A 13,762-nucleotide genomic window follows, 5' to 3' on the forward strand; every position below is an offset into this window, starting at 1 on the left:
GTTGTTAGGCTGATCCATACTCTGGTTCTTGGGCTACATTTCCTCTCTTCCATCCTGCTATTCTAAGCCTGGACCTAAGCTTGATCTCACTATTTGATGAATGGCTTGACTAGTGTCACTATTTCCTAGAAAACTGACTAAATCATTTCTGTTCCTTTTCCCTCTACTACATCACTTCATTGAGCATGTCACTAAAGAATTTGATTGAGAAAGTAGTCTTTCTTTTTCCCTCAATATTATGGAGTGTTGGAGAAGGCAATGGCAACCCACTCCAGTACTCTTGCCTGGAAAATCCCATGGATGGAGGAGCCTGGTAGGCTGCAGTCCATGGGGTCGCTAAGAGTCGGACACGACTGAGCGACTTCACTTTCACTTTTCGCTTTCCTGCATTGGAGAAGGAAATGGCAACCCACTCCAGTGTTCTTGCCTGGAGAATCCCAGGGATGGGGAAGCCTGGTAGGCTACCGTCTATGGGGTCACACAGAGTCGGACAGGACTGAAGTGACTTAGCATAGCATAGCATAGCATGTGTAGAGTTGTCTCTTGTGTTGTTGGAAGAGGATGTTTGCTATGACTAGCATGTTATCTTAACAAAACTCTGTTAGCCTTTGCCCTGCTTCATTTTGTACTCCAAGGCCAGACTTGCCTGTTACTTCATTAGTCATCTCTTGACTGCTTACATTTGCATTCCAATCCTGTTTGATGAAAAGGACATCTCTTTTTTGTTTTAGTTATAGAAGGTCTTCTAGGTTTTCATAGAACCATTCAACTGCTGCTTCTTCAGCATCAGTGGTTGGATCATAGACTTGGATTATTGTGATTTTAAATGATTTGTGCTGGAAATGAACTGAGATCATTCTGTCATTTTTGAAACTGCACCCAAGTACTGCATTTCAGATGCTTATGTTGACTATGAGGGGAAATCTGTTTCTTCTGAAGAATTCTTGCCCGCAGTATAAAGATAACGGTCATCTAAATTAAATTCATCCATTCCCATCCATATTAGTTCACTGATTCCTAAGATATTGATGTTCACTCTTCCCATCTCCTGCTTGACCACATCCAATTTACCTTGATTGATAGACCTAACATTCCTGGTTCCTATGCAATATTGTTCTTTATAGCATTGGACTTTACTTTCACTACCAGACATATTCACAACTGTGCATCATTTCTACTTTGGCCCTGCCTCTTCATTCTTTCTGGAGCTATTAGTAATTGCCCTTTGCCCTTCCCTAGTAGTTCACTGGACACCTTCTGACCTGGGAGGCTCATCCTCCAGTGTGGTATCTTTTTGCCTTATCACACTGTTTGTGGGGTTCCTGTGGCAAGAATACTAGAGTGGTCTGCCATTTTCTGGTGGCTCAGTTGGTAGAGAATCTCCCTGCAGTGTGGGAGACCCAGGTTTGATCCCTAGGTGGAGAAGACTCCTTGGAGAGGGAAATGGCAATCCACTCCAATATTCTTGAGTGGAAAATCTGATGGACAGGGTGGCCTGGTGAGCTACAGTCAATGGGGTCCAAAAGAGTCAGACACGACTTAGTGACTAAACCACCACTTGTCATTCCTTATCCATTGACCACATTGACCATGAACTATGAACCATGCCTCTTGGGTGGCCCTGCACAGCATGGCTCATTGCTTCATTGAGTTACACAAGCCATGACAAAACTGTGATTCATGAAGAGGAAAGAATTATTATGGGGCTCCAATAAAAGGACAGGATGTATACAATCTTAAATTGAAAAGGTCTAATGTGTTATTACTATTTAGTTATAAGTTCTCACATTGTGTTTTTATCTACTAAATTCTACTCTAATCCATATTTTAATCAATAATTTCTCTTAGGAAGGCATTCATTCACAGCTTCTTAATGCAAATCATGTCAATGTATTGCCTCACATGGGAATGTTTATATTTTGTCTTATCATTTTAATTATAAAATAATAACTAGTTATCTTTTAATAAACTTATACATCACATTATTTGTTGTGAAATGATAACAGTCACTAATTAATCCTAGTTTTCTGAGGTTTAAAGTTTTTGTACAAATTTCTGAAAATGTAGGAAAGTATATCCAGAGTCATCATTCTAAGAACTGATGTTTCATTTTTGTATATCACAAAAAAATATTTATTTTTTCAATGCATACTTTTGTAAAATTTTTATCACATTGTATATATTTTTTGCTATCTATTCTTTGAAATATAATAAGATATTAGGAGCATTTTAAAATGCTATTAAATATTTTTTATAACATGAGTCTTGCAGGGCTCCATGAGTACTATCTCATGATTGTAATTGATTTAACTAAACACCTACGATTAGATAATTATATTTTTTCAACTTTTTAATGAGAATAGTTACTATTTTTTAAAATATTCCTTGATAAATTTTGAATTCATTGTGTATCATCCTCATAACTGTGCTAGAGAAATATATATTTTCATCTCTTCTATGGAAGAAAAAGTGAAAGCTTTAACAGCATCATCTTTTAGGGTTCAGTGAGTGATAAAGCTGAGATGGAACTGTCAGTTTTCCTGTGTACTTCTCCTTATGCCTCACTGATTGGTCTCCAATTTAATTAAATGCAGACAGCAACAAATGTGTGGGTGGGTGAGTGGAAAGAGAAGAAATTGCAAAGAGAGAGATGTTATCTCTATAGCCCTCACAGAAAGCAGGAGTGTGGTGTGGGGTTAGTGGAGTTAAAAGTGAGCCCTAAGGGTTTCAGCCTTTTTTTAGCACCAGGACTGAAGCATTAATAATATGCCCTTACCAAATGCAACTGTTAAAATCTGGTACTAATAAACACAGATTATCTGATTATTATATTAATAAGCCAATTAAAAACAGATCATTATTGATACCTAATTTGTATTTTCAGTCATTCTTAGCATTCATTATTATGTACTCAGGCTCTAGCTAGATATTGAAAATATGAAAAAGTGTAAATTTTGACTTTGAGTTTTTATCATTAAGCTGAGTTTTTATACTTAGGTTGACTTCTTATTAAAAATAACAGCATTATATTCAGAATTTTCTTTACATTGATTTTGAAATCATTTAACTTAGAAGTGTGTACATTTAACACTTTTAAACATTTAAACTGTAAACAATTGTGAACATTTAAATTTTAAACTATTTAACAATTTTAAAACATTGTAGCTGTTGTGACACTTAATATAAAGTAAAACAATTTCATTAAAGAATGTATAGAACACATAAAATATATTCCCTGATTTGTGTATATTCTGTCTCTAGCTGATTTCAGCAGTGTCAGGAATAATTTTGGTAGACAGTGAAAAAACACAGAGCTGACTGTCTTCTAGAGCTCAGTAGCTGCAAATAATCTAGCATCTTCCTCTGAAACATTTGAACTTATGCTAAAGTACATAGTAATATAGTTTTGAGACAGAGATGAGTGCATGCTAGTAGTAATAGGTAGTACTAGTAGGTTGCATTTTCTCCTTATAGCTCTGCCTCAATCACTCTTGGCCTTCCCAGGTGGGGCTAGGTGGTAAAGAACCTGCCTGGCAATGCCGGAAATGTAAGAGATGTGGGTTCTATCCCTGGACTGGAAAGATCCCCTGGGGAAGGGCATGGCACCCACTCCAATATTCTTGCCTGAAGAATCCCCTGGACAGAGGAGCCTGATGGGCTATAGTCCATAAGGTTGCACAGTGTTGGACACCACCGAAGTGACTTAGCATGCGTGCAGTCACCCTTGCGCCAAATTGACATGGGAAATGTATTATATTGAGGTAGATAATCGTGTTCATGATGGTTTAAATTAAATGGACTTAAGGAACTGGCCTAGAGTAGTCTCTGAATCTCTTGTAATCTCAAGAATCAAGGCTGTTTTATGATCTCATCATTCATTGTTTTTGCATTTTACTAACAGCACATGCATTATTCTCCTGTCATTGTGAGGACCACTTGAGCAAACAAAAGAATGTTTTCAATTATCAGACTCAGGTTTCCTTGGTGATTTTTGTCTTTTTCCTTACCATATTCAGGAACCAGATATCTTTCAGCCAGTTAGGAGTATGTTTGACTATTTGGAAATGTTATTATAGCATGATCAATAAGGATGGAAGGAAGGGAACCATGCTGCTTGTACATTTTAAGTTTAAATAATGGGTTTACAAAGCCAGAATAACAAGTGTCTATTGGCCAGAATGCAAGTAATCTAATTATCACTGGCACTTTTGAGCACAGAATATTACTTCAAATTTATAATTATTTAATCAGGAAATTTTAAAAAATATCTCAAACACTAATGTTTAGGAACACTTTTGTTAAAAAAGCTGTACCTTGTAGCATTGTTGAAATATGTTTTGGGAAATGTTTTAGCTTGCAAAACAACTCATTTAATGTGTTCTCCATTTATTCCTAGAGTTGTCCAGTTTGCAAAGATAAAAGGTAGAATAGTAGTTGCTGGGGACTGGGAGGAGAGGGGAATGAGAAGTTATAGTGTATTTTATAAAATGGGTACAGAGTTTCAGTTGGAGAAGATGGAAAAGTCTGAAGGTAGATGGTAGCAGTCGTTGTACAACTGTATGGATGTACTTTGTGCTATAGAACTGTACACTTAAGAGACAGTTAGGGAGGTAAATTTTATGTTATGTATTATGTACCACAGTAATAAAATGTTTACAACTGAAATATATTTTTATTCATTAGGGCAAAATTATTAGAAAGTGAAGCAGTGAATGAGAATCTTCGAAAAAACTTGACAAGAGCCACATCAAGATCACCATATTTCAGCGGATCATCAGCTTTCTCCCCTAATATAGTATCCTCAGATAAAGAGACCATTGAGATTATAGACCTAGCTAAGAAAGATTTAGAGAAGCTGAAAAGAAAAGAAAAGAAGAAGAAAAAAAGGTAGTGTTATAAAATCACTTTTATATGAATCTCTATTCTTCTCACTTTTAAGGATATTTTAATTTGCAGTTGCAATGAGTATATATAACCTCATTTTTAAAAATGAAATGTCATTTAACATAGATTATAATTATATATTTTTAAAGATTTATCTCTTCCTTATATGTAAAAAATTAAATTAATTACAATAATACGGTAGTGAATTTTATTTAGACTATGATAAGGTAAAATTACTATTAGAAATTATTTTATTATTTCTTCAACTAGCTGCCTTTGCATTCCATTCATCTTTTCTGCAAAGCTTGTTCTATCATTACTTAGTATTTTCATTTTTTTCCATTTTCTAATGCAGTTAAATAGTCTCATTGATATATTCTGCTTCCTGTCTAGATTAGTTCAACTAAAGGCTAAATTAATTCATCAGGCTGTCATTTAATGTCATTTGGTCTCTTAAGTATTTTCAGCAGGACTTCTAATTTGACTATGTCAAAATTATTTATGTTATTTCAGACTTTCTGACTCTTCCAACAAGGAGTTACTCAGCTTTTCACCACTGTTCTAAGCTTCCTTTTCCTTGCATCCTGGTAGTATCTCCCTCTGAAATCAACTGGATGCAAAGAAGAGGAGGAAAATTAAAATATAACCACTTGTAATGTGCAAGTGGTTAAGACCTCGTAAATTGTGTACATGTTTACATATTGATTCTATGGTGCAGTCAAATAACTTACATAGAATATATTTTAAACATGCTGGTCAAATTAATTTTAAGCATTTTTGGCTAGATATTCCAAAGGGGAATAGGATATCTTATTTGTTAAATAGCTTGTTACAGAGGTGCACTTTGTAGAATTATTATTCACATTTAATCTAGTGCTGCTTTGCTCTGTTTATTTAGACATTTATTTTGGCAACCAGGCATATCTTCCTTGAATAGTCTGTTGACTAAAGTTGTTAAAGGTTCAAACTCTCAGAATTAATTCTGCTTTGTGTCCTTGAGTTAAGGGATTATTAGAATAATTAAAACCAGGAACTGCACATCTATGGTCTTAGGAGCATTGTAATTGCAATTGCATCCTTAAGATACTAATGTCTTAATAGGTATTGCTCATGAGTGGTTGATTATGGCAGCATTAGAAATATATAATGATTAGTTTTTTTTGTAGGGCACTTAAAACTGTAATAGTGTTCACAGAATTATCAAAACTGGTGTGACTCAACATACTGTGGAAATGAAAATGAGACCTTTGCATATAACTTTTTATTTGTAAAATTCAGTTGTGTAGTTGATCAAAATGTGAAATGATATGACTTGTGTTTAAAGGTGTGGGTAGTTTGGGTTCATGAACAGTAAGCAAGAATATATTTCTCAAGGTCATGAGTTGATTCTGCTCTTTCCTGTTGAGGTAAATTTAGAGATGTTACCATGATCACCTGTTGGGTATGAATAATAAATAATAGGGATCCCATTAGAAACCTAGGCTCTTTTGACATTTTTATAATGATCATAGATACCATAAATTAATACCTCTGACACAGGTTATTTTTGTAACAATGCAAAGCTGTAAGCTTTTTGATTGATAAATATTATTATTTTAGTCAGTTTGATAAAACACTTCATTTATCACCAATAACTTTTAGCTGTATGTATATGTAATATAAATTCTTATTTTAAAAATGTTAGTAAGCTCTCATTTTAGCTAATGGGTCTTTTGTTACTGTTGAAACAAAAATAATAGACAAAGAGGTCCAGAAATGTTTAGAATGATAGCAACTTTATTGAAGTTAGTGATTAGTCTCTGTAGGAACTCTTTGGAGGCAGTAAGTCCTGTTTAGATATTGATTCTGGTTGAGTTGTCTTACATGTTGCATATTTATTTATTTATCAAATAGAGCATTGCAAGATTTGGTGCTACCTCAACTTTGCATATACAGTGAGTTCCATTTAAAATTGTTTGCAACTTGGAACTAATTTTTCTCTAGAAATTGTTGCAAATGTATAATGTCCAGATTTCCTAACTCACACACATAAAACGATATTTATTCATTTTATAGTATAATATGAACAATTCAAAAGGGAATAGGAAAAGGAAAGCAGAGGGAAAAAATGAATTTCTGCCTTAGCCAGCCAGTCTCTCTTATTCCTACTTACTGACCTCCTGTGTCCCAATGGTGCCTTGATTCATTCTTCCCTTAGGAGGTCAGTTCTCATGTAATTCTTCCCTAGCCCAAAGCACTCCCAATTTCAAAATCATCTACTTCTCTCATCTCCTTAAATTCAAAGTTGGAAACAAAGCCATCTGACTAAAGGAACTCATGCCAGTGGAAATGACTTATAACTAATAAGATTCCTCTAGGGAGATTTGTAATTTTGAAAGAGAAAGCATTAATCCAACTATTGAAAATGTGGGCAGCAATCTCACGAGGGAAAAAAAATTAAATGGTGTAGGGAAGATTTTTTTTATACCCCTTTTTGGCTGAGAGTTTCCAAAACCTATCTGGAGTTTGGCCTTTGGGTTCAGTTTTGCTCAGCTGTCCCAGTTCTCATAGCTGCTTTCGTTTCTCCCACTGAATCTGCAAATTTTTTAGAAGCTCCATGTCTTTTAATTTACTTTGTTTTGTGTTGTTAGCATTTGGTTGTAGTTACTACAGGGCCTCTGACAACTGTAAGTGTTGGTTGGAAGAATGGTAACTATACCATTTTTAAGTCAGAAGCTATGTTTGTTTTCAAGGAGTATGCCTTAAATCATGTTTTATGTGAACCTTTCACCCTCTTCTGCATCAAAGTTTTTATCTAAGCTACAACCAATTGTTAATATGTGTGGTTTAAAGGTTGGCTCTTCTGCCTTTCTGTGCTTATTTTCTGTTGAACTGTAAAATAATCCAAGTCTAGATAGTAAGCAAGTAAGGAAGAATAATTGAATAGGCAACATTGCCTATTTTTATTGTTTAGTTATTATACAAATGTTAGGATGGTTAGCAAGATTTGTCACAGGTCCCCCACCCCATTTAACTTTGGAAGAAACATAATAATGGAACTAAATGAAATAAAGACCATACTCCTTTAAATTATGGAGAATTATCAGATTATTAGTTTATATCTCTGTCCCTCTAATGTCTTTTGGAACTATTGATTGCAGTTTTTTTTAAGGAAGCAATTGGAAAGGCATCTAAAGTTTACCTGTTTATTAGCTCACATCATCCATATGTTTTAATATAGCTCTCTTATGTAAGGTAAAGAAAATTTCTTCCTGTTGAAAATAGAAAATTAGGGCTGTTTGCCAGGGAACCATATTCTTTGAGCCATTATAGCTCATTATAGTCAGTATAAGCCTAAATTAGATTTTTTTTTGCTTTTTTTGTGTATATGGATAAATAAAATTTGCCTTTCACACAGTAATCCCCATATTTTGGATATCTAGCTTTAAATGATTTGCATTATATCAATAAAAAATTCACTCATTCATCAGACTGCATTATGTTTGTATTTAGTGGTGTCAGGTTGAAACTCTAGAAATTCTAGAGATTTCTTAAGCAATGGCTTTTCTTTCCCTTTTTTAGCCATTATACTGGACATTTTGATCCCTGATGAATATCACTATGCAAATTTTTTTCCTCAGATTGCTAGTCTCTTCTTGCAATAGCAGTTTATAAGTTGATTGTGAAAACAATCACAGACCTGTGAATTAAAATCACATTATAAAATTAAAATGAGAAGTGCCTTGATGAAATGATGCATTACTAAGACTCCATCTCTTTATTTAAAAATATTGATGATTCTTAAAAGTATATTTGGAATTGCAGGCAGAAGTATACTGTGTAAAGATTGCTATATGCTTAATCAGAGCCTAGCACATCTATCTCTCTTTTTGCCAACATGAGAGACAATGAGTATCCAGTACATTCCATTGAGTAAAGATTCCCAATTCTGTGTACTGAATATTCTTTAAACTTCAAACTTCTAAATACATATTTATAGTTTTTCTCATAGTTTACTGGTTAAAAAATAATCTTACTAATGAAAAGTACTGCATTTCCCATTTTACTGCTGCCTTTGCCTTAGATATAACCTTTTGATAGTCTAGTAATTAGTACAGTGATATTAATTTCAGCTAATAAAATTATAATTTTCCACTGATATCGTAACAAACATATTCATTTGACCATAATACCATTTCATATATAATTCTGAAATAGAATTTTTAGTGATGTTCATGTGTAGTATATTAAAATATAAAACAAGTTTAAAAATTAGTATCCTAGTATATAGTATTAATGGTATTTTCATATTATGGTATAAAGGCATTACTTTTTGAAGCTCTTTAAATGATGCCATAAAAAAGTCTTTTGTAAAGGTTTAAAAGGAAGACAGTATCATTGAAAGTGAGCTTTTTTTTTTTTTTTGGAAGCTGAGAAAAATGATCCATTTCAGGTTAAGAAAAGCAATGGCATCCAAATGCTCATACTATTTATCAGCTTCATAAATTGAGAATGTACATTTTACTGCTGAGTAATTTCAACTGATAGTCTATATACTCTTCTTAGATATAATGCTGCTTGTTTTTCTACTTACTTTTTATTTATACAAAATGTATTGCCTTTTTACTGTGTATTGTCCTTTGATGATATCTTTTAAAATTTATTTTAAAGTCTTCAAGCTCATGTATCATTTTTACCTTCTTATCACTTTCGCTTTTTACTGTCTGGTTTGTCCTTCATTGGCTTGGCCTTCCAATACTGTGCCTCGTGATTTTGAAGGCTACAGAAACTTGAGGAAAGCAATCGAGAAGAAAGAAGGTTGGAATATTTCCCAGGTTTTTTATTAAAATGTCATTTAAATACTTAGTTGCCATTCACAAGGTTATGTGTTGTAGAATTATATTTCAGACTATATTAGCTTGGTGTTCCTAAAAATAACAATGATCTTATAAAATTAACAAAAACACTGAAAATATGAAAACTACTTTTTGAGGAAAAAACCCACACCAGTTATGTGAATTAAAATTCAGGCAATTTCATGTGAATTTGGTATAGACTATTATAATTTTTGTGGCTAAAAATGACCCAAGAACCCCACCATTAGACTTTTAGAACATGTCTTTTGGAAACCTGTGAATAGACAGAGAATTGTTAATTTGGTGGGAACTGGCATTTTATTGCAGCACATGCTAAGTTATGGGTGGACTCTTTCTCTTCACTTCTTTATTTTATGTATCTTTGTTGGGAAAACAACATTAAAATGGCAACAGGCAAAAGGAAACTGTGGCCTTGCTACAGACAAGATTTATAAGGCATATTTAAGGTTGAATAAGAGAAACTTATTTAAATGTATCTAAAGTGAACATCAAAAGCAGGATCTTTTCCTTTTTTTTCCATTTGATATTTGAGCAAAATTTAGAAGCACACTTCTGAACTCTCAATATAATAAAAATTTGCAGTTTACTCATTTAGTACTATGATTATTTAACCATATGTCAAGTACTATTTTACTTATTAGAAATTCTCTCTATTGATTTTACTAAACATCTCCTGATTACATAATCAAAATGATTAACATAAACTGATTTCAAAATAATATTAAATATTTTAGAAGCACCACTTTATAAATTTTCTTACTTAAAATAAGCTTTTTGAGAACTTTTATTTTGTAACAATTAAACTAGTCTCTTAATTTAAATAGCTGAAACCTTAAAATTATATTTTCTTTAAGTTATTTAATAATCTACATTCCACAATTATATTCTACATATTGTATTCTAGTGAAAGTCGCTCAGTTGTGTCCAACTCTTTGCGATCCCATGGGCTATACAGTCCATGGAATTTTCCAGGCCAGAATACAGGAGTGGCTAGCCTTTCCCTTCTCCAGGGCATCTTCCCAACCCAGGGATCAAACCCAGATCTCCTGCATTGCAGGCAGATTCTTTACCAGCTGAGCCACAAGGGAAGCTTGTATTCTAAAGTTTCTATAATTTATTCTAAACTTATTTAGTATATTCTATAGTTAGAATATAATTCTATCTATAAGTTATCTTAGGACTCACCTAATTAGTTTATGTTTAGGATATTATGTTTATCATTGGGATTAAATTAGGACAATAAAATGTGAAATTTTTTCTATTTTGAAAGGTCAAAATAAAATGTATAGTTAAAGTAGTGTAATAGAAACATTTTCCCACCTTCAGTAGTTAAGTCCTTTAAATGTACTTAATGAACATAGTTCGCTTCTAATATTTATATGATCCCTAATGGATAACAAAAGCAGAATTATTTGGTGTTTTAGGACAAGGCTTCTTAGACATGAATGTGCATGTAAATAGCCTGGGGAGTTTGATAAAATGAAGATTCTGACACAGTAGGACTGAGATGGAGCCTGAGATTCTACATATCTTACAAGCTCCTGGATGATGCTGATGCTTCTCTCTCTGTGAACCGAACTTTGAGGCAATATTCTAGAATACTGGCCTTGGAGTCATGACACCTGGTTTTAAGTCCCCTTGAGTTGATAAACTTTCCCAGGGCAAAGTTTCTTTTTTTCGTTGTCAACAGAGATGTTGACGTTGGTGGTCAAGATGTCAAAGGTTTTAAGTCATTTGATCACTAGTCTTCCAGATCAAAGATTCTGATTCTATGTAAAGTGCAAACTTACATATTTTTCATTGCTGCTTAGACAGTTATTTTAGATATAAAATTTCTCCAGTTTATTGAGGAAAGTGTGACTATTTGCTGTATAATAATCATTAAGTATCAAATTGTACTTTAAAAGCTGAAGCTTTAAGTGATATAGGGTGAATTAATAATGTAAACTTACTGCTGATTTTTCTGCATCAGAATTGGCACAAACAGCTTATAATGTATGAATTAATTTCATATGTAAGAGGAAGTAACATTTGTTGAGCTGGACTCTGGTGACTTGGAGGAAGTAGGAGGGTATGTTAGGTCAAGTATCTGGAACAAGGTGGTTGTATGGCTATAAACCTGAATAAGAGGAAATTTGTGCTGGAACCTGAAGTAATGAAGGAACTGATAATAACAAAAATTGTATGTTGCAACAGTTGCAGGTGAGGAAGGGAAACTGCATAGAAGAGGGAGTAAGAAATATCTCCATACACATGTTCTTTTCCTAGCTCTCAGCCTTAGGTCTATCTCAAGTATAGGACTGCTTGAGTACATGGTGCTGACCTTTGAGTCAGATGACTGGATGAAGGGGAATTTCTTTCTAAATTTCCATCTTGAAATCCATGATGATGGAAAATCAATATCCTAAGTGATGTATGATAAGCATTCAAATATGTTCAGCATTTTTCTCTAACAAGTGATTTAACAAACTCATGGAACCTTGCTGTAGTTTACTTGGTTCCTCTCCAGTTAATTGATGTTCTTGCTAGTAGTTTCTACTCAGTCTAGAGACGTGCTGTACTCCATGCGTCTTTATGCATCTTTCAATTTGTACAATTTTACTCCAACATAATTAGTATGTGAGACTCAGGCAGAGGTGCCAAACAGAGATGCTCATGCACAGTCATAGGGATGAATATGTTTAATAAATCTTTCATGTGCATTTATTATGCACATACCGTGGGTACTGGGCATATAATTCTGAGCCAAACACACATGATCCCTACCTTCATGAGATTTAAACAGTCTAGTGGGGGAAGATAGAAATTAAAGAAATAACTACCTAAATAAACATAAATTAAGAATTATGAAAATTTTGAAAATTAAGAATTTTCAAAGGAAAAGTATTTATATTCATCTTGTTCTGAGTTCAAAAATGTCTCTGAGAATTGGGACCTAGAGTTAAACATTACAGATTAATAATAATAGCAGGGCCTACATAAGATTAATTTTTTAGCCCAGAAGCTAAAAATAAGTCCATGTATTAGGGCAGGTATTTAATGTAGCAGAATATCTGAAAGAAATGATAGCTGTTATAAAGATATTCTGATAAAATTTTTAAACTTCTTCTAAGGAAATTTTATTTCCAGAATATTGCTTTATTCAAGTGTTCTTTTTATTCTTAATGATTTAAAAAGTTTACTAAAGCACAAGAAGAAAATATTCACATATAGATTCATTTGAAATTCATTTTCTTAATACTATCTAGCTTGATAAAAATACATGAGTCTGACGAACAAAAGTATAACTTCTGTGCGTGATTGATCATGGTTGCTAAACCGAGAAGGGTCAGAGTGATGTAACTATTTAAATTTTTTTCTTGTTGTGGACTCTTCTTTTTCTCATGGCCACTAGGGCTGAAGTAGCTTAGCTTTAACACTATTTGACATCAGTTTGGAGAAGGCAGTGGCAACCCACTCCAGTACTCTTGCCTGGAAAATCCCATGGGTGGAGGAGCCTGGTAGGCTGCAGTCCATGGGGACGCTAAGAGTTGGACACGACTGAGCAACTTCACTTTCACTTTTCACTTTCCTGCATTAGAGAAGGAAATGGCAACCCACTCCAGTGTTCTTGCCTGGAGAATCCCAGGGACGGGGGAGCCTGGTGGGCTGCCTGTCTATGGGGTCGCAGAGAGTCAGACACGACTGAAGCGACTTAGCAGCAGTAGCAGCAGCAGCATGCAGTTAGAACTGTTGTACTGATACCCAAAAACGAGACTTTGGTTGGTGAATCTTGTGGCAGATCCTGGAATTTCCTATTAAATCAGTGGTCAGGCTGAACTTCAGACAGTTTTGATGTGTGGAGATACATTTCTGTGAGAACATTATGAAAAACAGACCTGTGCTACAGGGATGACCTAGGAGAAAAGAGCCGGTGCTATTACCAGGAGAAATCTGAACACAATGACAGATGCAACCAGTGGAGACAAACCTACCGTGGGCAGATTTATCCTTAAATGTATTAGGACATCAATAAAAATGAA

General features: G+C 34.0%; 1 protein-coding gene across 12 annotated transcripts in view; it reads left to right on the plus strand.

Moving 5' to 3' along the window:
- The window catches only part of KIF21A (kinesin family member 21A), a 185,168-nt gene that overhangs the window by 124,708 nt on the left and 46,698 nt on the right, over positions 1 to 13,762 (plus strand). For 8 of the 12 annotated variants that reach the window (XM_061416452.1, XM_061416451.1, XM_061416453.1 and 5 more), the window contains exons 11-12: positions 4,684 to 4,887; positions 9,643 to 9,681. In XM_061416452.1, coding sequence (XP_061272436.1) covers positions 4,684 to 4,887; positions 9,643 to 9,681 — 243 coding nt within the window. The remainder of the gene's footprint in view (positions 1 to 4,683; positions 4,888 to 9,642; positions 9,682 to 13,762) is intronic. The other 4 variants (XM_061416455.1, XM_061416463.1, XM_061416457.1 and 1 more) reach the window with 1 other exon arrangement.

Source organism: Bos javanicus, chromosome 5 (assembly GCF_032452875.1).
Source record: "Bos javanicus breed banteng chromosome 5, ARS-OSU_banteng_1.0, whole genome shotgun sequence".
NCBI classification, from domain to species: Eukaryota; Metazoa; Chordata; class Mammalia; order Artiodactyla; family Bovidae; genus Bos; species Bos javanicus.